The sequence below is a fragment of the Pipra filicauda genome, unplaced genomic scaffold, assembly GCF_003945595.2.
Source record: "Pipra filicauda isolate LSUMZ 115617 unplaced genomic scaffold, ASM394559v2 scaffold231_size1239837_pilon, whole genome shotgun sequence".
In the NCBI taxonomy this organism is placed as follows: Eukaryota; Metazoa; Chordata; class Aves; order Passeriformes; family Pipridae; genus Pipra; species Pipra filicauda.
In genome coordinates this window covers 957,713-984,290 of record NW_024104345.1, presented here as the reverse complement: position 1 = coordinate 984,290, position 26,578 = coordinate 957,713, and the positions used below count along the sequence as shown (strand labels likewise).

General features: G+C 40.4%; 1 protein-coding gene across 3 annotated transcripts in view; it reads right to left on the bottom strand.

Moving 5' to 3' along the window:
• The window catches only part of FYCO1 (FYVE and coiled-coil domain autophagy adaptor 1), a 45,920-nt gene that overhangs the window by 7,672 nt on the left and 11,670 nt on the right, over nucleotides 1-26,578 (bottom strand). Inside the window, exons 4-16 of one of the 3 annotated variants that reach the window (XM_039381562.1) lie at nucleotides 25,950-26,075; nucleotides 22,241-22,347; nucleotides 21,220-21,363; nucleotides 20,394-20,487; nucleotides 17,370-20,000; nucleotides 16,378-16,470; nucleotides 15,215-15,333; nucleotides 14,134-14,301; nucleotides 13,554-13,703; nucleotides 11,899-12,104; nucleotides 11,408-11,552; nucleotides 2,211-2,294; nucleotides 544-675 (exon numbers count right to left, since the gene is read on the bottom strand). In XM_039381562.1, coding sequence (XP_039237496.1) covers nucleotides 654-675; nucleotides 2,211-2,294; nucleotides 11,408-11,552; nucleotides 11,899-12,104; nucleotides 13,554-13,703; nucleotides 14,134-14,301; nucleotides 15,215-15,333; nucleotides 16,378-16,470; nucleotides 17,370-20,000; nucleotides 20,394-20,487; nucleotides 21,220-21,363; nucleotides 22,241-22,347; nucleotides 25,950-26,075 — 4,089 coding nt within the window. In that variant the 3' untranslated portion in view covers nucleotides 544-653. Of the gene's footprint in view, nucleotides 1-543; nucleotides 676-2,210; nucleotides 2,295-11,407; nucleotides 11,553-11,898; nucleotides 12,105-13,553; nucleotides 13,704-14,133; nucleotides 14,302-15,214; nucleotides 15,334-16,377; nucleotides 16,471-17,369; nucleotides 20,001-20,393; nucleotides 20,488-21,219; nucleotides 21,364-22,240; nucleotides 22,348-25,949; nucleotides 26,076-26,578 lie in introns of those variants that run through there. The other 2 variants (XM_027748545.2, XM_039381561.1) reach the window with 2 other exon arrangements.

Below are 26,578 nucleotides of genomic sequence, written 5' to 3'. Positions count from 1 at the left end.
AGGATGAGTTTGAGAGTCAGTAAACAAATGCTGATAGTTTCCAAGTAAGTTAGAGCTTCTATAACTAGTTCTTGTTTTGCTTCTCAGCATTTCAGCAGGTTGATAACTGAGACAATAAGACTGTCATTCCCAGAAAAAATGCCAAGGATTCTTATATACAGGAAACCAACTGGTCAGTTCCTTCCAAAAACCAGTGGAATCTAATAAAATGTAATACCATATGCACTTCTGAACCACCAAGTGTAATCACACCCCAAAAGGGCATAATTGCCATACTTGCTGTAGAGCAATTCTCAAAAGCACTGCACAGTTTAGCATTTTCTTTTAAATCCAATGGGACATTTCTCCACAAGAGCGGGAGAAAATATCTCCAGGTAACAACTCCTTCAGCTTGTCACTAGCAGCATCTGAATATACTGTGGCAGCACATGCAACCAGGTGTAAGTCCAGTGTAGTGGTATTATTGGTTAGAAATATGAAGAATTTACTTTTATGACTGCAATATGCAGCAAATGAATGCAGCAAAAAAAAAGCTGCACCCACTGTCTACATATTTCCTGAAGTCAAAGCACTGTTACCTGCAGAATTCAGGTTCTGTTATTCCTGTTTTCTTATTCCTGTAGCCACTTGCATAACTTTTGACTTCTTCAGATTCATGCCACTACTGTTAATACTCTAAAGAGACAGTTGGGATATGTACAGAACACTCACAGCTGTAATTAAGTGCCAGAACTTGAGCTATAATCAAACACTACCTCCCAGTTGAAATGTAGAAATAACATACTACAAGCTAGCCCAAAAAGGTTAATGCAACATCTATGAAAATACTTAGCAAGTGATAAAAATAATTTCATTGTTAATTATCTTTATACAACTAGATAAGAAAACTGATTCTGGAAAAAAAAAAACAACACCTAGAAAACTAAACTGTAGCTTGTAAACCTATATGTATATTTTGCTTGCATAGTGGTAACAGCAACAGATTTCATGCTGTGATCCATATAAGTCTCCCTTCCCACCATGATAGCTACACAGCTTTAATTTCACAGCCTTGAATTAATGTAGACAAAGAGAACTACATGACTACAGGCTTCCAGAAGTGTCAAACTCCATAATTTATTACAAAATACCATTAAAGTTCATTATTTAATTCATTAATTTCACCTTTTGTTTGGAACTCTGAAATGTAAATTAAATCCCAGGACCAATATATTTTCCATGTTCTCCTCTAACATGTGATTTTCCTTATTCCTGCTGCTGCAACCCAGTACATGGTTAGGTGGTTAGCTTTCCACTTGGCTGCTCCAATAAATAAATTCACCACACATCTACTCACTATAGGCTAAGGAAATGCTAAGTCTCTCACTTTGTATATTAAACCAAAGTGCATTATAATCACAAAGCAAACCCTCCTTCTCTTTGTGATATCCCATTCAGTCCAACGGTCTAAACTGAGGTCTGCTAGCCTATGTGGAAAATATAAGAAACAGTCTCAGGATTTAACTGAAGCTCTTGTCCCCCTGACCAGAGAATTTATTCTTGCATGACCCATTCACCCGATGTGGCAGCATTAAGATGTTCCTCCAGCTTGCCAGGTCCCCAGCTTATGAGTACATATCCTCTACTCTATCTATTTAAACAGTCTGGACTTTTTTCTTCTTTTTTTTTTTTTTTTTTTTTTTTTTTTTTTTTTTTTTAAGTGAAATGAAGTGGGGATGAAAAGCAGGAAGAACTGAAGCATGGAAAAGACACTACAGGAGGAAGAGAACAGCTCTGATTCAGCAAATCCTCAAGACACAGGTTGTCACAGGCTGGTGGAGCATTTTGAAGTATCATTCATGCCTGTCCTGTTCTTATGCTCTTCCTCAGGCAGCTGCTATTGGTCACTGTCCCTCAGGTGGATGGTCTTGTCCAGTATGCCTGTTCTTATACATGGAAAGCATTTCTAAGAAATGATACTAAACATGCTGTGGTCAACATCATAAGTGGCTTTGGGAGTTAGAAGTCCCTTTCAGAATTAAATCCTGAAAGAAGCTGGTTCAACTCTGCACTTGGCAATTTTCTGCTTTCATAAACACCTGAGTTCTGACAGCTATAGCTATGTGTCTGAGGTATTGGCTTCACATGGCTAAGCAGTGAAATCCCAGAAGCCTGTTAGCAGCGCAGTGATTTCTGGAGAGAACTTCAGTCATCCAGGGTGAGAATCTTACCGAATTCTGTGAAAGCCAGAAACCTGAAACGGAGAGTGGAGGCTGTACAGAGCCCCTAACAGCTGCTTAGCCCAGCAAACACATCTGAAAATGCAAAGAAACAATCAAAGGCATTATGCTGAAGTGCACCATAGGTTCCCTGGGCCTGCTGTTATCTAGCAGGTCAGAACCACCCCAAGCACCCTAACTTAGTTATTAGCCTTCCCCTCCAGCCCAACAAAGAATAAGAAAAAGAAAGAAGATGGTGAAGGATGGGAAGAAAGGATGCCACAGACTGCCCTTGACAAGGGCAGGAAAAGAGGCTGATTTGAGGTGGAGCATGGGGGATACAGAGCTCACTGTTTTTAACAGGGTGCATGACAGTGTCTTGCATGGTGTATGGGTGGGAAAGGGATGGGAAGGTTATGAGCAAACCCTGACATATGTTGGGATGAGAAAGCATCACACAGATAACTGATGGGAAAAAACCATGGATGGACATGAAGATCTACCACCATGTGCTGTGGGTGACCTGCTTATTGGTACATAGGAAATCCCACCTATTTCTCAAAAAAAACCTCTGTATGATTTAACTACACCATATCCTGTATGAAAAAAAACAACAAACCACAAAAAAACCAACAAAAGAAGAAACAATACAAAAGGATTCTCCTGCCTTAAAATTTGTATTAAAATTGGTTACACTCTATCTGTAAGACCAGAGGCAATACAGAGAAAGCAAGCTAGGGGAACAATCACGACAAAGGAATATTTCCATGCTCCAAGGGACAACATGCAAAATCTTATGATGGTTCTTTTTTCAGTATTGTGATAGGGAAGAGGTTTGGCAAAGGCTCTGAGATGCAGACAGCTTTCAAATGCTCATTTGCAAAAGGTACAGAATAAGTGATTAGGGATTACCACCGTACTTTCAAGTCCCCTCCCCAGCAGGAGGCAGCAAACAGATGACTATGAGAATCAACACTACAAACACTGGCAAGCTGCTGCCCAATATCCAAATACTGCAGTCTGTAGATCACCAAGGCTACAGCCACCTCTGTGGGTAACACTAGCTTAGATACTTTGAATTTTTTCTTTGCACAGTTCTTTAGAGGCTATTACAAGGAAGCTGAGGCAGAATTATAGGAAAGGTATAGCAGAGGCTGTTTCTGGCATGGGTTTACATCACTATCCACCCGGATCCCAGGCCCTTTCAGCAGAGCTGCTCCCTAGCCCTCTATGCCCAGCTTGTACCTCCACAGAGGCTGCTCCATCCCAGAGCCTGCAGGTTCCCTGCAGCCGATGTGGTTTCTGCACACAGGGAGCTTCATAGCTACACAATTAAATGTTTTCAGACTGACCTGTACAGAAGTAACAGCTAATCTCTCAGCCCACTACCTGAGGTGAACTCACACAGCCCACCTCTGTTTTTACCATTCCTATGCCAGAGAGGGTTTCTTTGAGCAGTCCATCAAAAAGCTATTATATGGAAACACAGATTATGAAACAAAGGAGGAAACAGATCAAATTACAGGTAGGTTAGCAAGCAGAAATGAAGTATGTATGAGTTTCTTTTGATCCCAAATGCAGGACTAAGGGTTGAATACTGCTGATACTGCAGTCATCTTTGGTAAAGAGTTTATTAAAAGTTACAGAATTGATCCCAAGATTTATTATGTATGGATAAGGGCAAATGGATGTTGGGAGGAAGAGTAGTGATCTCCATGGGAAGGCCATCCCTGCCCATACAGTCTGAGAAAGAAGCATCTCTGGTGACTTGAGGTCACTGTGAACTAGGGTGACCAGAGTAGCTTAGATGAGCTCTCCATAAATGCATGATTAAGACACTTCACAAGTGACATTTTCTGGTTTTAAGGAGTTTAAATGGGCCTCGTTGTTAGAAAGGGCCAATCACTGGCCCTCTGCAACACAGTGGGAACTTTATCTTTTCTCAAGGCAGACATTCACACTGCTTTAGGGTACAGATGCTACCACATAGCTTAGCCACTGCTGTATCATCCTCATACTCTGTTCTGCATCTGAAAATAACTGATAAAAGCAGGTGGTTTTCACAACTCATTTCTACTCTATTTGACAGGAGCAGTTTGTGAATATTTAGCACCTTGCTCAAGTTTCTTTTTCAGAGGCAGAGAAATTGCTACCACATGCAATGAAGCACAAGGAATAACTCAATTTTAAAGGGCATTGCAGAGCTTTGTGTCAGTAGTCTTATTTTAGTAAACGATGCTGCAGGATTAAGTCAAATTTGGAGCTGTTTGGGTTTTTTTTTATATACACATTCACAGGTTCCAAACTCAAGTATTCAGAGGTACAAGCACACTGCTCCAAAACTCAGAGTCCCAGAAGCACTCCAGCAATGGTACCACAGACTGCTGCGAAGATCTAACTGCATGGGCTGCTTTCTCTGAATACTGTTTCCCTCCCTTGCAGAATCAAGAGACATTCAAACTGCTGTACGTTACAACACACCAGTTAAGGCCTTTCAGCCAATGTTAATGATTCAGAGCTGAATTCTGCTAATCTTATGCTGAGTAATATCTTGTAGTAGGATTAGTCTCACAGAAACATTCTCTGTAGCTCAAGAGAGAGGACATTTAACTTTTGGACTAAATCTTTAAAAACCTGTCTTATGAAAGATTTAATTTACCAGGTAAACAACTTGTAAAGATGGCTTTTAGAAATACATTAATGAAAATCCTTCATGTTTCCAGTAAGTCACTTGAGAAGGGGAAAGGAACAAGTGCCACCATCTGATGATGTGACTATCATCTAAAAAACAAGATGAGGCTGAACTGAACCACAGGTGCTCACTTGCTGAGACTCAAACCATGCCTTTCAGGACAAGTCCAACCCAAGACAAATGACTCCAGCACCCAGAGCCTGCAACCTGAGCCCCAAGGCTAGATTTGACAAAATGAATTCTATTTCTCTCATGGGTTTCCCCAGAAGACCTCAATTCAAACACTAAAGCACTGATGTATTTGAAAGCTTAATCCTTACGCTATTTTCAGAAGCTTCTTTGTAATTCTTTTGAGTATGCTTTTGAGTCCCCAACAGTATAAATCTGGTAACAGACGATGTATTCAAATCCACCAGCTGTTGTGTTTGGGTCTTGACTGTCAAGCCAATCCTCTTAAGCAAATAAATAGATTTGCTTTTGTCTGTCATGTATGCTTTATTACAACTCTTATCTGTTAGCACTTAGGATTTTTCCTGTCTCCTGGATGCATTAGGATTTAATTATTTGCTTAGTAAAAAAAATCTCAATGTATCTCCTTACAGGCTGCCTTTAAAAAGAAGGCAACGTGGCAACTACAGAGGCTGCTAACTTCTATTATAACTCCTCCATCACTGGTCCCAGTAAAAACAGAAGTGAGAATTTTCATATTTACAAGAGTCTTCCTGCTCTGTATGTATTCAGTTGTTTTCATCTTTGGCCTAGCAGAAAATGCACTGGTCTTTGCCATACTAGTTTTCCACGTGAAACTGAAGATGCTGACAGACATGTTTTTGGTGAACTTGGCTATAGCTGACAGGTCTTCCTTTGGATGCTGCCACTCTAGGGATATTCTGTTGCTCAGGAGTGGACTTAGGCACCATGGCATGTATACACTTCAATGTTAACTCTAATGTCTATCACCTCTGACTGACTTATTGCTATCACTTTTGCCACTGAAACACATATGTGTCAAACCAAACAACAAATGACATGGGGCAAATTAATCTGTGTCTTGATCTCAGTGATCACGCTAGCATTTGCCACACCATACTTTTTAGTGAGGTGTTTAATATTGATAAGGCATTATGTCAGGAAGAATAGCCAAACCATCACACAGAACTGGCTCTTGAAGTGATCCAAGTGACTCTTGCGTATTGTATTACTATGCTAGCCATGATCATTGGCTACTCACTAATTATTAGAACTTTACTGCATGCCAGAATTCTTCAAAAGAACAAATCTATACAAAATATTTTCTATAGTTGTCCCGTTTATCCCCTCTCAGTTACTCTATACTTTCTTGAGACTGATAATTAACATAGACTGGAGCTTTAACTTGAATAGCAGTTTTGAATATGAAATTATCATAACAGGAACTCTTGCTTATTTCCATGGCTGTCTTAACCCTGTTCTGCATTTCTTCATGGGGATGAAAATCAGAAGGTACTTACAGGAAATTATTAAAATCTCAAGATGTATCAAACAACAAGTTATGGCTAAACAGTGGCAAACCACTGAACAGGAAGACTCTCAACCTACTGCTTCAAATAATGCACATGCCAAAAGCTACAAAAACTGCCTAGAAAATCTGTCAACTATTTCACCGTTTCTGTTTCACATTGTTTTTTTGTAAATGCTGAGATAGGTAGCCTGAATGAAAGAGGAAATACAATGCCATTAATAAACACTGTGATCAACTTTAGACCAACCTATCTTAATCATGATACTTCAGTGTCTCCTGCTTTTCCAGCCAAAGCTGGTACCTGAGTTAGCTATGCAGAGCCCACGCTTCATGACATAAAGCTAACTTGAATTTCCTGACTCCTAAACCTTTGGCATGCTGTTTTTCCATGAAAGGTATTTGTTAATAAAAGTTTTTATGAGTTTTGTTTCAAATATATTACATATTTTAGTTCAGCCTTTCATTTCTCATTTCATGAGAATTCCTGGATTAAAAACATACACATTTCAATCTTCATGCTGGGTTTCCTGTGTGATTAGGGTTTTTTTGGGTGGGTTTTTTTTTCCTATTTGGGAGTTCTCTACACATAATCCTTTAGTATTTGTCTAAAATTTCTGTAATAAAGCAGCATTTTCATCTGCCTTTCATCTAATATCCCCTACACATCTTTGTATCTTACTTCTGATAACAGAGCTCATGGTGCCAGTTGACCAGACCCCTTGTAAACACAAGTGACATCATGTCACATGTGGTCTACAACACTAAGCACTGCTTCCCTAGATCCAAACACTCACATCCCCATTCCCACACATTTTTTGCCCCGTGACATCTTTCCAGTCTGTTTCTCCTGGCACCCCGGTTCCCTTGCCATGAAACTGTGGATTCCTTAGTTGTTTTCCAATCTTGTTCCTCCAGTCCTCCCTTTTCACCTCTGGCCTTTTCACTTCCCAGTGGGAGGCAAAAAGGTGTGCAGGGAGCAGGGCAGATTGGGACCGAAAGTATGCAAAAGCTCTTGCAGAGAGTAGGAGAACAGGCTGGAGAACAGACTGGAATAGAAAAAAGAAGGGATGTTGGAGAGGAGCAGGAGGCTTTATGCAGCTGTGATGAAGGCAGGGTTTGGTCTGGCCCAAAGGCTGACAGTCCTTTGCATTACAGCTTTAAAATACCAGTTTAAACTGTTTCAAACCATTTTTGAAATAATCACACTCACTCTGGATGTTCCTTTTTCTCCCCATTAACTCTCAGTCCTTCTTATCAGAGCAGTGCAGCTCAGTGGTACCTGACCTATTGTTTCCATGTCCCTTTTCCCCCTTAGAAAACAGCTGCTTAGGCAATCCTTTCCTTACTACACAATCTCTCGTTGCACCTACAGTGAAATATCCTTGAAGTAAAACCAGGAAGGAACATGTTGTGCTTTTACATGTGTGTGGCAAGTAAAACTGCTATCCCCATAGACAGCAAGGCAGGCTTTGCCAGCAAGAGGATGGCAAGAGGTTCTGCCCCCGTTCCTTCCTGGCTGGTTCTGCACAGTGAATGCTTTGCCACATTCAGTTCCCCCTTTTGGCTACACCGGCACTTGGCCATGTTAGTAGTAATTAGGTTAGCAAAGAGTGTTATGAGTCTTTTTTAAGAAAAAAAAGAATGCAAACCAAAGCAACCACAGTGCAGTAGGCTGAGATGTTCTTTCTACCGCTACCAACGTGTGAATAAACTCTTTGCTTCTGTACCAGGGTGGTGGCAAGGGGTTATTTTTGTTGTTTTTTCTTGTTGGTGTTTTTTTTGGGTTTTTTTGGTTTTTTTTATTCTTCTGCTGTCTATGATCTTGGTTCTGCTGCTGCAACATGTATAGCAGGCATGTAATGTCTATGATATGTAAAAATGGAAACACAGTGCACTGGTTTACCCTGAGGACTTAGATCCAGTGCTATACACTATCCTGACCTCTGTTTTAGAATACAATCTGCAAATGTGAATGCTTTAGAAATAAAAGAGTTTAAAAATACAACACTTCAAAAGAAAACCCATGAGCCTTGAAGTAGCGGGATCTACCACAATTACACAACTTAGCTTCTCACATTAAGATTTTTATCAAGTTGCTCCAAACACACACAACAGACTTGAAAGAGTGAAGCAACTGCTGCTTAATCCTAACCTGTAGGAAAGAGTTGCTTCAAGGTCAGCCAGAGTTATGCTGGTACCTCAACTATCTTATCACACATCTGTGCAGTTCATGACCAAGTTGAGTTTTAATTGATTCTCAACTGACCTATACCAGTAAAGGCAGACTCTCAAAATTTGCTGTTATGAAATATTTTTGTTGTAATTGCTTCATGTCACTTCAAGGAAAGAACTACAGTGGTAGGCTAGGTGAAGAAAACAAGTGAAAAATAGAGTAACAGTACAGTAGGCACCAAAAGGATGACAAATAGAAACAGGAATGTCCTTTAAGATAATTCACTTCTTTGAGCAGAAACTCCCATTGCCAACTCAGAAAGGACTCACACCTAGAATAGATATGGTCAGTGTGACTGCCAGTCAGCCAGAGTAAGGTCATAAGAAACTATGTCAACAGAGCATGTCTATCGCAGATCTTCTATTTGGACACCAGCTTCCCTTCTCTTCCCTCTCTTGGCTGCTTATCTCCCTCATTTACAGAGCCACACCAATTAGTTCACATCTCTGGCAAAACCCAACTAGGCTGGATTATTTTCAGGAGATCTCAACAAAGAAGTCTGGCCTGAAAACTTACTTATTTGTATGTATTCCTCAGACCTGCATCTAGCAAGCACAATATTGGATCCTTCGTGTCTTCCCCAGGCACAATATCAAAGTAAATTCTGCTCAAAGTATTCAATTTCATGCAAAGAGAACATTATTGGAATGCCAGTGGAGACTATCGAACGTTTCCATCAGGCCACATTTAGCTGGACACTTTCAAAAAACAATAAAAGGACTAGAGGTCTATATGAATTTCAGGGTGTTCAGTCCAGTACAGTCAAGAAATCTGCAGCAAAGAAATTCAGAAAGTAACTGAACTGCAGATCCTTGAAATGTGGGAAATTTTCAGTACATCTGCCATGGGCTGCTGTCAAAGACAGAACAGAGGGTTAGCAGAATCTTTGCTTGTTCTCAGTATAGTGCCTCTGGCACATTTACTCTCAAACCCCCAAAGCATCTCGTGCTGCATTATCTGCTCATGTGCTAAGCGACACTCAAGCTTCAGGTACACGTACGCTCCTCGCCACAGAAACAAGTGAGAAAACTGTGCTGTCACAATCAGCACTGTGCTCTGCTTTTTTCCCCTCAACACGGACCACCGGCACCACACCACCACTTGACTCATTTATCAGTTTCTAGATCTCTCCCATAACACAAAACCACACAATCCACACGAGATGATCAAGTCATCTGCAATGTAAGAAGGCCGTTCTCGCTCCAAGTATGACCATAGTAGACTCTCCCACCTTCTGAGGAAACTGATAACCAAGAGCAGCAGAGAGAAAACACTATTTCCTGGCTCTCCTGCCCATAATATGTGAACAAGGGGAGATGGACAACCTGCAAAAGTTTACATGGTGCAAGTAGGTTGTTGCACGGGCACTCTTCAAGAATAGTATTCCATTGTTAGTGGCAATCCTTCCTTCTAGCTTGAATACTTTGTGGGACAAGATGAACCTAGATCAATCCCAAACTGAAACAAATGGTGACCCACGCTTATTTCTTCTGGTTGTTTTCTCCAGAGCTAATTCACCTGTGATATACCCTCTGCAGACAGCACAAATTCAAATTAGTAGTACATTACACTTTTTCCTTTATAAACCAAACAAACATACAAAACCCCACCACCACAAACTGCCCCTTTGCAAAACAATTCATAAGAGCATTGTGGAGCTCAGTTCATTCATGCATGCTCAGCACATCACAAGCAGAAATATACTGTCAGTGTCAACAGTATACAAAATAGGCAGAATACAGACAAGTTATTTACCAAGAAACAAAAACATAGAATTTTGAAAAGTTTTTTTTACCAAATAAACAAACTGCAAGTCACTGTGGTTTATATCAGAAATGTGTCTCCTGAAGGCAAAAGAGTCTAGAACTGCTTTCTCAGCAACAGACTGGTTACTCTGTGGCTATTTTCAGTTTAGCATTTAGATTTATCAAGTTTATTTTTCTGCTCAAAAGCAAAGCAAGTGCATCATTTAGATGAAATTTGTCTTTCTTTTTTCTTCTCAAAAGATAATATATTTTACAGAAGTTTTGTAAAATACTTGAAATATTTGAACAATAGTAAATCAACATTTTGTATAAACCTCGATATATATTACACTATAATACTACAACATAATTTGCAAACCAAGTATTTAGATATTCAGATGAGATCCTCTTCATTGCTAATTCAGTGTAGAAATAGATGTAAAAAAAAATTACTGAAATCCAGATTCACTCTCCCTTTCTTAAAAAAGAAATAACAAACTTGTGCCAGATTTAGCTACACAATTGTTCTTTTTCTTTTCTGTGAGCTGTCATCTTAAGGTAAAAAGGAATCCTACGGACACAGACAGGTTCTTTCACATTTAGTTCAATGTAGCCTGTCATAAAAAGAGCACATCTTTCCTTAACTTTTCCCCACCCCCTTGTTCTGTTGATACTACGCAGTGGTGAGTCTGACAGTATCACTTAGCTCTTACTACAAGTTGTGTGCATGACCAGTGATCCAGCGTGGCCTGAATGCTGCTTTAAAGGTGACAGCTGGCCTGGTGACAGCACAGAGCTGGGACTACTCCCCTGTGCTGTGGAGAAACAGGTGGAGGGAGAGGATGGAGCTGTTTATATTTACTAGACTTGATGTTGACTATTCAAATAGGTCAAAATTATGTTGTGTTGGTCTAATGAACATGTGGCCTTAGAACAGTGGTGTCTTCTCTTTATGCAGAGGTTCTCAGTGGGAAAAAAAAAGAACATTCTAAAGCAAACCCAAAAGAGTCTCCTCTCCATGAACCGGTGTTTACTCACAAATCTGTCATGCTTTGATCCAGAGACACTCTTTCCATCTGACTTTCATTGTGGAGAGAGTCTGTTTCTTGTACTTGGCACAGCTCCTCATCAGTGATTATATCAAATGCTGCATCATCTGGTGGTTTAGAGGCTTCACTTGCAACTGTGCCATAAAAGGACATGAAAATAAACATAAACAATATTAGCTGGTTGTCTGGAAAATAAACAAGCAAAGCCCTTAAGGGGGAAGACTGGGCCATTCCTTTACCTTTACAGAAGCATTAAGTAACTACCAGAACTAATATAAAACCTTGGGCTGACTGACACTCATTTAATATACATACATGTTTCTGTCAATACCAATCAAATTCAAAGATGGGATCAGTCACACCCTGAAAACACTCCATGACCTACTGCAGGTCCTTGGAGCAGGAGGTGACCATGTGGTTTCTTGGAGACTGTCAAAGTACCCTACTTATTTCTCCACAGCATGCAAAAAATAAACTAACCGAAAGTCCTCTCAGATGGTGACACAGGCGATTCCAATGAACCTGGTGATCCTTCCTGGTTGGCACTGGATCCAGAGTCATCTGTACTGTCCACGATGACTCTAGGCTTATTAAAGCAAGCTCTGCAGCAACGCTCCTTTTTTCCACCAGGTTTTGTCACCATGTAGTTGTTGCAGCAGTAGTAGCAGAAAATGCGACCACACATTCTAGAAATGATTCAAAACCAAAGATGTTAGAAAAGCACCACATACAGCTGGAACATATCTACGTGACAGAGTTTGGGGCTTTGTCATAACAGTCTTGTTTTCTGCAAAAGAGTGAAAACTATGTCCGTGGCAGAACTCATTAAACAGACTGTGCTCTTTTCTGAAGTGAAACAAGTCTTCTTGACAAGCACAGGGAAGAAATTCACATTCACATTTTGCTACCTTAGTAAACAGAGAAAACAGAAAAAAATAAAAGCACTAAAAAAGAAATAAAATTACATTTAAATATAAAGACATAAAACAACCAAATGCACATAAATATGCAATACAAATAAATAATATTTATACTAAGTACATAGAAAGGAAATGTGCTTAATAATATTGCACAGGTCAAATCTCATACTAAGGTACAGCAAAACTCTACTTGATTGTAAGGACTGTTAGAACACATCTATATGTCTCTGCTTCATAATGACCCCTCTCCCCTTCAGACAAGAAAGAAAAAACAGTATTGGATTCATACATGTACATTCATCCCTCCTGCCCTCTTCACTCTGAAGTCTCTCAGTATTAAACTGTCAACTATTTTTTAATGAGCATTTAAAGATTTTCATGAAGAAAAGCACCCAGCAGGGATGACTGCTACTCATGAAGTTTTAATGGTTTTGTTTTTCATAACCATTTAAATCACCAACACGAATACCTTTCACAGACTTTAGTAGAAATGAGTAATTTGGAAGTTTTTACCTAAAATGACTTCATTATTCACTAATCCCCATGGAAAGCTGTTTACATTTATATGCAGTTGAAACAGTCCCAGTATTTCTTTCCTTACATGACAAATCAGGGCATGAGAATAAGGAACAGTGAAGAGCCAAACCAAACTTATCACTGGGACCCTGAAATGTATCCACTTAAAAATATTTTAATAAATCTAGATCAGATAAATAATACTAACTGTAGGGGAAATAATTTAATATCAACTTGTAAAAAAAAGATTACTCTGCAATTGGTAATTATCTCTCAAAATATCTAGTGTAAGTAAAAAAATTTACATTTGCACAGCAGGTTGGAATTTGTTCTGGAATACTTACATCACAATACAAAAACCATCCTAGTGAATATTGTTTAGAGCATGAAGAGAGAAGTGCACAGTCCTTCAAAGAAACACACCAGGTAGGGTGTGATCATCTTTATTTCCAGAAATGAGATACTAACAGACTCCCCAGATCAGAGTTGCATCCAGATCTTTGCCTTAATACATGTCAAGGGACCTCTCCATTAACGTCTCTTACTCCCTTCCAAGCTTGTGTGTTCTTTCAGCCTCTATAATGTCATATATCAATGATTTTGATCATTGAACTGCAAACATTAAGAAATCTTTCATCCATGTAGATGATCATACTGAATTTTGCTTTTGAACAGTGCAATACAGTTCAACAAACTGACCTGCAGTGGTGTCGGCGCACCATCCATGAGAACACTCTCTGGCAGTCCAGACAGTGATTAACTTCTGTGTCCCCCTGCCACCTCTGCTCTGCACTAAGCTTCTGCTGGAACTCCAGAGCATCGGACTTTTGCCACAAAGCATCCTTATCTCTGCAGAGACACAGTTAAAGGAAAGAAAAACACACAGAAGTTATCAGTGATGGTTTACCGTTAACTAATCTCAAATGGAATGCTGGTGAAAGTTTCACAGTAAAAATTCCTTAGCTCTACATTTCTGAGGAGCTTTCAGAAATAAAGATAGATAAAAAAACCTCCTGAAGCTCCTGGGAAGACAAGGAGAAGAACACATGCCATGTGGAGAACTACATATTTTTGCAAAAAAGGCAGCAAATTAAGGAGATAACATTCGGTGTTCCATTTTTTTACTGTATTATGGAAATGCAAAATTTCAGCTGCTGATGAATTTGACTATTACTTGTATCTTTAATTCAGGAATACAAGACTGGACCACCTAGGCAGTATCCCTCAATATCCTAAGCTAGGATTTTAATTTCTGCTTGCTGTTTGTTTTGATGCCAACCTGATAAGTTCTATCAAACGCTCTTCAAGGAAGTGTTTTGTTCTTGTCAGGTCATCCAGTTCAGCAAATAATTTCTGGTCACTGCTATCTTTGTCTGCTGCCACCTTGCTGAGCTTCTCAGTGTAATCCAGGATCTTCTCTTTTGCTTCATCAGCTTCTTTTTGGATCCTGATCAAATATAAAGGCAATTAAGAATCATTTTTAGCACATGTGCATTTAAGTCTTCCCCATGGAAGAACGGGCTACTCCACTCTGATAAACAGGTAGTTTCAGTGAAATTGTTCTCAATTTTGCAAATTTTTTAGAGTTAGACAGAATCTCTCCACTTTTCTGCATCACTGAAAATGCATATAGTCCACCATCTAGTGAACACAGTCAGCAACCAGCAATTTCTTGGATGGCCTGCTTATAGTAAAGCTTATGATGGCTACCACACTGGGAATAAAACAGATGATATCAGCAAAAACCATAAAAATACATAGGCTTTGGTTAACCCATTAGACTCTGTGTGAGTCCACATCTCAGAGTTCTATTTCTGATTTGCAGATTATCCACACCACACAGGCCCACATTACAGACCTTGAAAACACAGCCTGAGTTAGATAATTAAAGCTGATAAGAAACCTGGTAAAGACAAGCAGTATGTGGTCCCATTCAAATAATTCTTGCTGATTCCCTGAAGCTCATGGAGAGGAGAGAAAAAACAAACAGCCCAAAACCTTAAATTTTCTATTCCTTACAACCCTCCCCAATATTGTTTTAATTTTGTGCTTAACCTATAGGGTAAAAGAAGGTTATAAGAACATCTTTAAGTTTCATGAAGGAAGACATACAATGAATTTATGTCCTCAGCTAACAATACAGTAAAATCTAAACCGCTCATTCATGTGTGCTGTGTAATTTATCTATTTCTTATCTGAAGTGTCAATCTGATATTCCTCATCAGTGCCCATCATTTGCCCTATATAAACCCTGTGGCACACGGTACTTCATAAACCCCAGCGATTTTCATTACGTTTTGGTTATTGTTCCCTTGCTGAGCTTACAATTAACGGCTCGTGTAAAGAACCTAAACTCTCACCTTTCCAAGAGTTCTCTAAGAGATGTCACCTCCTCTTCCCTCTGCAGCCGAGCAGATTCTGATTCAGACAGCTGCTCTCTTGCTTCATCCAGCTTTCTGGACAAACTCGTGTTTGCAGCCTAGTAAAATAAATGACCGTATTTCCTTACACATAAAAATAACACTTTACCATGCATAGGACAATTACCAGGACAGCTAACAATGTTTCAGAAGAATCAGTTACACCCACACAACCAATTAAGATATTATTGTATAAGCAGGCAGTAATTAGTTGTGTACTAGTGACTGATTACTTCTGTCACACTGAATAAGGGATAAACTCTAAACTAAGAGAGCATTAAGCCTGTAATTCTTGTTAGTTCATGTCAGTTGAGCTTTTGCCTCTTTATCAAGGAAGATCTCTCAAAGATAATGGCAAAAGAATACACCCTGAAAGCTTTTTCACCACCTAAAAAATTCAAAACAAAAAATTAAGTAGGAGAAAAATGTTGTTTATTAAAGCCATATGGAATATGAAGAACAATGGACAACAAAACCAACTCCTTTCACAGCTAGCCTCTCCAGAGTATGCCAGGTATGCCAAACTTGGAGTCCTCAGGGAACATATCCAACTGCATCTAAAGGTGTGTGTATTTCTGTTAACAGGCAGGGTCACATTCAGTAACCTTAACTTCCTTGTTTCTGGATTCCTTACAACTCAGTATGACCCTCCTAACTCAACTGTTCAATAAATTTATTGCAAAAATTCTGTTTTTTTTCTGGCTGGGTTATTTCTCAGACAGATTAAGTGCCCTTTGAAGCCTGAAAACAGAAGGATCCAGACATGTAACTGTGTACAGTGGGAGGGCCTAAGGCATGCAGGGCCTAAGACAGACACATTTTGAACCTGCACTCCCATTCAAGAAGAGAACACATAGCCAGGTCTTACAGAAAACCTGGCTAGCTTTCAAAAGAGAACAAATCCTAAGTGAAGCTGTGCCTTTCATAATCTCTGCTTTGGTGGCTGTCAGCTGCTGAGTATTTTGTCTGCAGCATGGTGTATTTATTCAAGGGCATTCTCAGACTCACAGCCAGTCATCAGAAATGCTGCTTGCCTTCTCAGCTATAACACTAATGCCTGCTGACACAAACGCCTCTGGTTTTAAATCAGATCAAGCACCTACTTGTAACTCGGTAATCTCTTCCTCCGCAGCATGCTGTTGTCGCTTCTGCTCCTCAAGTTGCTCTCTTGCTTTCCCACACTCCTCACTGACTGCCTAGCAGAGAGATTGAGCCAGGAGTTAGAAACCTTCTAGCGGCCACCCCTTCATTTACAAAATTCCCAGTTGTGAATCATGAGTGCTCTTAGTGCCATGCGTGTGATAAATGCAGCACCACTGTCAGGCTTATGAAAGACAGCTAAAAAGACACTCAACTCTTGGAATCAAGGAAACTCCCTCTGTGGTGGCACTAGCTGTGTTTTACTGCTACTTTCCATAGGTTATTACAATTCTGAACAAAAAGAAGGTCAAACTCATGCAATGGCATAAGCCTCTGATCAACCACCAGTCTTAGATGTTATCTCAGAATGGCAAAAAATCCACAATAAAATCTTCAGCCTTTAGGTGTGCTGTTTCACATATACAGGGCTGATTCAGGTTTTTCTGGAAGCCAAACTTTGATCTTCTCAGCTGCTACCTTGAGCAGCTGAAAGCAAAAATACATTAGGGAATTAACTGCAAAAGCATATGGTTTCAGTTTAAGTTTGCTTTCATCAGAGTCAGTTCTAAGGAGAAGCAGTGTTAGAGGTGTGGGGAACAGGTCTTGCAATGTTCCTACCAAAAAAGAGAACAACCACAGCTGTAACCAGAGGGAATAGTTACAGCAGATGCCACCTTCAGTGCCAGCATAAGAAATCATCACCCTCTCAAGGAGTGGGTGGCTTCTCCACTGGGCTTGGACGGCCACACTGTACAGGTCCATAACACTCTGAAGAGTGATTTTATCTCAGATAGGCCTAGATCATGAGTGTAGAGACATTTTCAGATTCCCAGGCTAAGGTTAGTTGCATGCTAGTCTCAGAGCCTGACCTACACAAAACTTAGGATTTCATGCAGTAATTGTTGCAGCAGATGGTAAAGCGGCTCCCTCAGCTATAATAATTACATTAATTTACCTTGAATTTTGTCTGATAATTTAGAATCTCTGTGCTCATTTGAAATTTTATTGCAGACAGCTCTTCTTGGCTGGTCTCTTGGAAACTCTGTGCCTGTTTCTTTACTGTCTCCAGCTGCAATTGCAGATTTGGGACAGCTGCGGCACATATTTGAGCCTCCTCTAATTTCTCTTGCAAGCTCTTGTTCTCTTCTTTGAGATTAGAGATGTCAAGCTTCAGCTTCTTCTGTTGCTCTGACGCCTGTTCTTCCAGTTCTTTGAGCCTTTCTCTGGCCTGGGCTAACTGCTCTTCTGCATCCATCTTTTCAGAGGACAAGCCACAAATCTGAATACCAAGTTCAGCCATATCTGTGTTGGTCCTGTGGAGGAGATCTTTGTTTTCTTCGTTTTCCATTCTAGCATTTTCCAAGTACTGCTTAACCTTGGATAGCTCTTCCTTCAAGTTCAGCAAATTGTTTTCCAGCTCAGCTTTTTGATGGGCTGTTGTCTCCTGCTCTTTTTTCAGCACTTCTTCCCTTTCTTTACATTGTAGCAGTTCTTGCACATGGTTTCTGTTGAGACACTCACTGTGCTCTTTCAGCTGCTGAACAAGCACCTTCTGCTCACTCAAGGCAGTCACAGCGACTGCCAGCTCACCTCTCATCCTCTCTCTCTCATCAGTGGTCTGCTGAAGCTTGACTCGCAGGTCTAGGACTTCTGCTTGCAGCCTTGACACTTCACCTCGGTTGACCTCCAACTGCTCTTCGCTCATGGTCAGTCTGAAGGCCAGCTCTTTTGCCTCCTTCTCCAGGGAAGCTGCCTGCTGTAGTTGCTGTTTTTCCACTGATTCTTTTTCTGATGTGAGGGATTCTATAAGCTTTGTCTGATGAAGGCATGTCTTTTCAACACTGAGCTTTTCTGCCTCAAGAGTCTCTGCTCTCTTTCTGTGTCTTTCAGCTTCTGCTCTCAGCTGCTCACACTGGCTCTCCAAGCCTTGCAGTTCTACTTCCTTCTCTGCGACCTGTGACTGGAGACACTCTTTGCTTTCCTTCAAGGTGCCCAAGCTTTTTTCCATTTCTAAACTATGCTGTTTGGCACTCTTTAGCTGTCCTTCAAGTGAGGCATAAGACTCCTTGGTGGTCTCCTCTCTTTGCCTTAGTTCTTCATATTCTGAGTGCAGAGCCTCCAACCTCTCCTCCAGAATTTGGCTTTGCCTCCTAGCATTCTGCAAGTCTTCATCCAGCTGTTTGTTCTCGCCCCGGAGCTTTCTTTCTTTTTCATCAACTGACACCAGGGCATCACCTATCTCACTCTGAAGTTGCTTCTCAGAGGCTCTCAGCCTGGCTACCTCAGCTTCCAGGGAAGCTTTAGAAGCTTCCAGATTTTTCAGCTTCGCTTCCATCTTGTTCTTGGACTGCTGCAAATTCACATTCTCTGCTTTCAGCTTCCTGCTCTCCTCATCCAATTCGGTCACTGCAGAGTTTTGCTGCTCCATCTGCTCCTCCAGCTCCTTGACTTTCTGCCCAAGATGCTCTTTCTCAGACATGAGTTTGCGGTTTTGCTCCTCAAGGCTACACACAGTCTGACTCACCTTTGTTAAGTGACCCTCCTGTAGTGCAAGTTGCTCTGCTTGTGACTGGGATTCCTGCTTCAGTGCTCCTTCCCTCCTACCATATTCCTCCTCAAGTTTCTCTTTTTCTTTCCTGGCTTCCTCAAGACTTTTTTCCAGTGAACCCACCTGAGCCAGCGACCCCATTACCTGGGTCTGGAGCTCAGCCATCTCCTTTCCTTTCAGAGTCAGGGCCTCCTGAAGTGCATCCTTTTCCTTTGTCATAGTTTCCAGGCTCCCAATCAGCTTTTCACTTTCTTCTCTGGAGTCAGCAGTGAGGCGATTGTATCTGGATTCCAGTTCCTTCTGTGCCTGTTCTTTCAGCCGCAGCTCCTCCTTTGCTGCTTTCAGCTGAGACGCACGTTCATCATTGAGTCTTTGCATATCTGCCTTTTCCTTTTCCATCTCCTGAAGCTTCTCTAACAGTGCATGTATTTGTAGGGCAGAGTCACACTGGGCTGTGGCTTGCTGCCCCTTTTCGTCCAAGGCGGCATCAACTTTCGCAAGGAGGCTGAGATTCTTCTGTTCTGCAGAACTCAGCTTGGCTTTGAGCTCATCGATGCAAAGATTATTCACAGCAATCAAAGCCCTCGAGGTCTCCAGCTCCTGATTTGAAACCTGCAATTTTGAGGCACAGTCTTCCTTGCTGGTCAACAGCTGCTCCACTTTTGTTGAATACTCTTTCTGCTGCTCCACTGCATTTAATTCCAATGACTGTAGGCACTTCTGCAGGTCATGGACAGTGCTCTGAGTGGAGTGTGAGACCTCACACTGCTTCTGTAACTCTGTGATCATCTTTGTCAGCCGGGAGTTCTCCTCACTGTAGTTATTGCTCTTCTCCTTTTCTACCTGTACTTGCTCTTTTTGAAGGTTGACAGCTGCCTGGAGCTCCTGGTTTTCCATTTCTAGCTGGTGAATACGATCTTGAAGTTCCCTCTGTCTCAGCTCAGCCTGGTCAAGTTCTAAACGCATCTCTTCATAGCCCTCAAGGTGTTCAACATTTAGTGAGCTATTTACATCAGGGCTGGAGGGAAACTCTTGGGCCTAAATGAACAGAGGGGGAAAACCAGAATGTTTAAGTAGAATTAAACATGTACATAAATGCAAGTTCAGATTCTTAACACGCAGTGACATTCCACGTTGTGTTCACAGTACTACAAGATATCTACTTACAGGAAATGGGACTTGTTTTCCCAAAAGATAGATGAAAGCATACCTATCTGCAGGCAGTCTTCTGAATATATTTTTTTCCTTTACAATATTTGCACATTCAGTTGATTCAGCTACCAGACAATTCCCTTTACTTTTAATTAAGAACCCGTTTTTGTAGTTTAGCATTTTAAGAGTCACAACCATGGTAAAACCACCAAGTTCTCTGGAACTATGCTAACTAAAGATCTACCATGCCACATAAATACTTATTTGCAATCTGCTCACCTGCAAATAGTTGCTCACTAAACTGCTCATGCTGGAACTGCGACTTGGAGGCTTCCATAAATATGCTGAAGATCCAAGCGAGGACAGTGTCCTTCTGTTGATCACACAGAGAAACAATATATAACTCTGAGCACATATATACATGTCTTTCCACTTGTATATGTAAGATTTATCTACTGGTATCTACCACATCCAAAAAGACATAACTGCACCTGCTGCCTTGGCCAACAACCACTGAAGTTGATGAAAAATAAAATAGGGATATCGAAGGCACCTATAAAAGATTATGGGGCTGGTAGCCATGACTTCCCACATCCACAAGAACCAGTGCAGTCTTACTCTAAGGAATTGTATTGCTGTGTGGCAGCAGCTCAACCAGGTGGTGGCAGCAAGTGGCCCTAGTAAATTCTCATTGATACAAATGGATCTGGACCAGATCCAGTAGTTTTTGTTATTCCCCAAGTCTACTGGGATCACCACTGCTGCAAGTGAAGCACACTGCTAGCCTGTCCACCCACTGTATGTCTCAGTTCTTAAAACAGAAGCCAAGAACATTTCTTCTTGTGGCTGTATAGACGAGAATAACTTGGGATTTGGGCCTAAACTGCTGTTACTGAAAGTACTGTATTACGGAGCATCAGCTCTGATTGCTGGGACTAGAAGGAAAAACAGGTCAATTTGTTCATAGAATAATTACATGGAAAAGTATATACCTGCTCTAACACAAGTATTCGTACCTTCAAAAGCATAAACTTTTACAGGTTCTTTAGCAGGCAAGTGGTTTATGGCCCTGTTAATACAAAATGACAAAGTGGTTCTATCTTACCTGGCAAATGCTGGCCAAGCAGCATCTAAATCATAGCCTCTTGATGCCAAGTCAAACTGAACATCAGTGAGCTCATAGAGCTGACCCACAATGTCAGAACTCATTTTGGAATTCAGAAATGGACTTCTTGCATAGTACCAGTCACTTGAAAACAAACAAGCAAAAACCAATTAATACTTATTCATAAGCAAAAGAGAAGAAGCAGTTTCTCTTGCAAAAAACCTCAACAACATCATTATTTACTCCACCCCAGAAAAATTAGGATACACTATTCTAAACACAAACTGAAAGCAACTAGACCCACCAAACTACATCCCATCCCTCTGATGTAAAAAAAATTAAACAACTTTAATTAATTCCACATAAATATCTTCAGAGGAGCCCCTGCACAGAAGACTTTTTCCTCTAGTGCTTGGGCAAATCACTGACAATACAATATATTTGCTATACATGGGAAAATCACACAGTAAATACCTAAAGCACTCACTTACTACATCGAAAATGAGGGACAGAAAGCAGCATCCAGAGCTAAATACACTGTGAAAATAGTTGGCTTATTCTAAATGCCCTAGCGGTGTCCCTCCAAACAACTACAAGCTACCTTTGGTGTTCCCTGGCCAGGGGCAAGTTGTTCCTCTGTATGACAATCCAGAGGCATATGGAAATGCTTTCTAGGGCTTTGTGCAACATATCCAAATTAATCCTCCCTCATGATGTGCAGCTGATCAAACACAGGATCTTCCATACTTATGAAAACATGACCTTTGAGATCGACACACGGAAGCACCAGTACCACCCATTCCACACACATTTAGCTGCAATAACTTTCAATCTTTACAAGCCCAAGATAGATATGAACCAGTGACCTAGGCCAGAAGGTCTATTATCCTTCATATCCTATTACCAGCTCTCTAAGCCACCCATTTGGAAGGGATTCAACTTCTTTCAATAGCTACTAGGTGATGTTGCTAGATCACACTGAGCAAACACCCATTAGTTAACAAGGTACTTTGCTATTCACCTGGTCACCTTGGTGTTCATAAAACATTGCTGCAAGGTGTCTGCTAGCCTTTGGTGAACCAGGGAGTAACGAAGAAATGCTCTTCCTTTTCCAAGAGATGTTCTTAGCTGGAAGGGAGAAACCACAAGAAAATTCTAAATATCATTTGTAATCATGTAGAAACATGGCCAGAACAGTCTACGCAGCGCCATAAAAAAAACCTCACAGTAAGCCACTGTAAAGGAAAAAGCTGTCAAGGAAAGCAGGAAGAACTGCCACTGAGAGACACCTTCTCCCAAGTCTGTCATTGGGTGGAATCTTTTTTGAAGGATAAATTTCTTTCGACAGCTGGCTGTTGTCCACTTTTTAATACTAAAAAAGGCATCACAGGACCAATGAATCATAGAATATATGGAGTACCTGAGTACAGACTATGCTAAGGACAATTCCCAATATAAGCCAAAACCTCAATATGCCCAGCAAAGCCAGAAGTGACTGCTGAACGATGCTTAAGATGTTTATGGTCACAGCTGGAAGAGCTTTAGGAAAGGTCTAGTCACAGAACAAAAATGTACACATATACAAATATACATCCCCATGGACACAGTAACCCCAGATGATGCAAAAAGCCTTTCTTAATACTTATCCGTTAAGTATTCTTAATTCTTACTTCAGACCAAGAGCAGCTGCATGACTGAAACTGATGGATCTCTTTAGGAAGACAGCTGTTAAGTCAACATAAGCAGAATCACAAAACTCAGCACTGAATTTTGTTATAGCTATTGACTTCGGGGGTTGATATTTTGTTTTGTCTTTTACATCTGAACCATTTTCTGTCCTGCAAAATAGTGAAACTCTGAATAGTAGTGTTTCACTTTTTCTTTCCATCAAAATCAGTAATCAATTTAGGAAAGGAAATGGAACGTGTTGAAAGAATTTCTCACCAAACTGCTCATCCAACTAACAAAGCAAATAAATTCATTATCTAAAACAGAAGACAAGACAAATATTAGATGGGTTGAGGCACAAGTTGGTAGGTTACTGTAAACTTTGCTTGAAAAGTTAGTGTAAAAGAAGGCCACACAAGCTTTCTCTCCTGCTGATCAATATTCCACTGTGGTGAAGTAACAGCAATACCTAAAACTCTCAACTTCCATGTTTTTGCTGTTACCGGGCTTATGCTCTGAAGTAAGACACAGGTTCCTCATTTAGCTCAGTAACCCATTACATACAAAAATGTTCTTTATAAAAGGAACATAAATGAAATGTGGAGCAAAGAAAGCAACAGTTTTTACTGTTTTTTGTTTTGGATTCTATAGGACACAAAATGCAAAAAACATGGTCCCCAAACACTAAATACCCCAGAAACAACAAGTTTAATTTATCAACAGGTTTTCACCTTCATTCACCCTGGAGATGTCTGAAGATTTCTTCAGGGAGATGCTATGCCCACCCTGTGCACAGAAGCTTACAAGCGTTTTTCCTAACTAGGCACATTTAGTGAATACGTTAAGAACTGTCCAAAAAAACCCCCACTGGAAGCCACAGAATTAATCCTATCCTTACTCCCACTGGTTTATCAATTTAAATTGCAATGCCTTTTTTAAGCATGGAGATACCAGAACAAATGTACATGATAAGGACTAGAGGAAAATGTATATGCAGCTACAAATAGCCAAAGACTATTTGACTAGGAAGCAAAACCATGCCACCGCCCGCTAGAGCCCTACTAGCAATCAGGGAGGCAGGCAGCGTCTGGCTTTGGAAGTGTTTCCATGTAGACAGCAAACACTGTAGCTAAGGTGCAATGTATGGCTGTCAAGATTTGGAAAGATGTGTATTCAGTGTAATCACTTTTCGAAAGGAACAGGAGAATGATCAGAACTCCCTGCTCACCTACTGCCATAAAGAATAAAGCCCTCTGTAATTAACAGATAACAGTTTCCAGGGTATTCCATTTGCCTCCTTGCTCCACCTCTCTAGCCTATCATGCACCCTAATATTAGAAGTACTAAAGGCAGAGCAGAAGGGGAGGCATTATGCTGTTGAATGTTTGATCATTCTTAAAATTAACTGCCATTGCTTTTTCCTTTCTGTTCACTTCCACCTTTGAAAGTCAAAGTCTTGTTCCATGAGCAAATAAATGACATTTGGAAACCTTTGTGTTCTATCCAGCCAGGTTCAAAGATTGGCTGATGATTTCTACCTGTAATTAAGGGAAATAACAAACATATTTTTGTGTCATGGACCCAAGTCTGCCAGTTCAGTTATCTGAAATGGCTGATTGATTCTTTTTTAAGTGTTCATATTCCTAAAGCACAAGTTAATAAAGTTAAAAGAAGTTTTCCACAAGCTAAATTCTGTAGTTGCACATAATTTGAAATAGAAAGTATCCTACTTCCAAACAATAACTTCTGATACTGTGCTAACAATCAAGCAGCCAGAGGTAGTGAAGGAGGAAAAAGCAAAGTCTTTACGTGTGGTAATATGCAGGTCATACCACAGGCAACAGACTGTTAAAGACTACAGCACAATCACCTTTGCAGAGAAATCGGATTGGCTACTCCTACTGAGATTTTAGGGGTCACTATCTATAGTCAGAGGATCTTTCCTGCTGCAGCAGTTACTGTCCTTACTTTGCCAGTCTTCCTGGAAGTAATGGGAAATTCAAATCAAATTTCCATGTCTCTCCCCTCTTTTCCTTCCCATTGGTAAAACAAACTGGAGCCCTTCCTTGGATTGTTCACCTTGCAACAGCAAAATTTAATACTGTTGAAGTTGCAGGGAGAAGAAAGCAAGGTAGAGAACTCAGGGCCTGCCTCTGCTACAGTATCATGGTTCTTTTTCAGATGGATCAAAACAACATTATCTAGAGCTGCTGTGGAAGAGTTGCTAATAGGGAAATGTGCTGTAAATAGTAACTTGCCAATACAAGTTAGCCCTGCTCACAGATAATGGCACCGAGCATCACGACAATGCTGGCCGGCACCACCACACCACCGCCTCTTCTACCCACAAGGAAAATCTTCAAACGGTTCTAAGGACTCAGACAGGATCAACACAGAAAGCTTCTCACAGTATTTATTCCACCCACTTATTGAGCTGAAGACATAACATGGCTTTTACAAGATTAAGCTTTTATTACTGTATATAACAGAAACAAGGCTTTTTGTGCTGTTCATAACAGCTTAACCCAGGTAATAAAGACAACCATTCCAAGTCATTTCATCATGCTATTTCACACAGAGGAACAAAGCTGAGACAGAAGATGAAATTGCTGCTCTCAGTCAGTCCTCCTCAACTCTACAGACCAGTTGAAAAGGTCTTAAGAAATGTCAAATACGGTGAACCTTTCATCTTAGAGCCAAGTCCTGCTGTAAGCTGTGCTAAAGATGGCAGGCTCTGCCCTTGACTTAATTTTTCACTTCTTTTTAGAGAAAATGGCACTAAGTTTATGAAAAGGCAGGGCACAACCAAACAGGTCCATTCACTTGTTTTAAGTGGCCTTCGAAACAGGAGTCAAGCTATCTAATCCTACCTAATTTAATGCTCTAGTAAAAAAGGTAACCTTGCATTTTTATACTTTACATGAGAATCAACAAATAAAAATCTCCTATTTTTTTTGCTATATGTTAAAAGCAGTGGAGTTTTTTGGTTTGTTTCTAATGCTCTCTAAAAAGACCTACCAAAGCATAAACCACATATTACAATACTTAGCTGATATACTTACTTCTGTAATAGACTTGACAAAGCGGATTCCATCATTAGCTCCTTTGATTTTTGCCAGACACTCACAGAAATAATCCCAGTAGTCTTTTCTGTTGCCCAGCAATGTGCTTTTTTCTTTCTGGTCAAACTTAAATGAGGAAAACAAAATGCAATGAGCAAAACTTAACTATAAATATATTTATATATAGCTACTTGGAATTCTGTTCCTCTCCCAGTAATATGAGCTTTCATGACTCCTCTTAGCTTTAGCCAGTGTATTCACAAAGGAAGGAGACATTGCATTGTGCTGATGCAATCCAGCAGTTACAAAAGCTACTTTACAGACAGTAACAGATAAAAATGTTTTGAGTCTCTTTAAAATACAGACATCCTTTCAAAACTGCCAAAACAAAGATTTACAACAGATTCGGCAGCTGTTCAAGAGTGATGAACTAACAACCAGTTGCAGCTTGGGCCACTCAAATCCCGAAGGATTCTTCAGCTTCTGCTGAAGCCTCTGCAACTCAATTAAAACTCCCTTGCCTAGATTAAAGCTAGATTAGCATGTCTTTGTTGCAATCAGCGACATGATTACAGTACATGTGGACAAGACACTATGCAAACTGAATTTGCCCAGCAATGTTCTCTTTT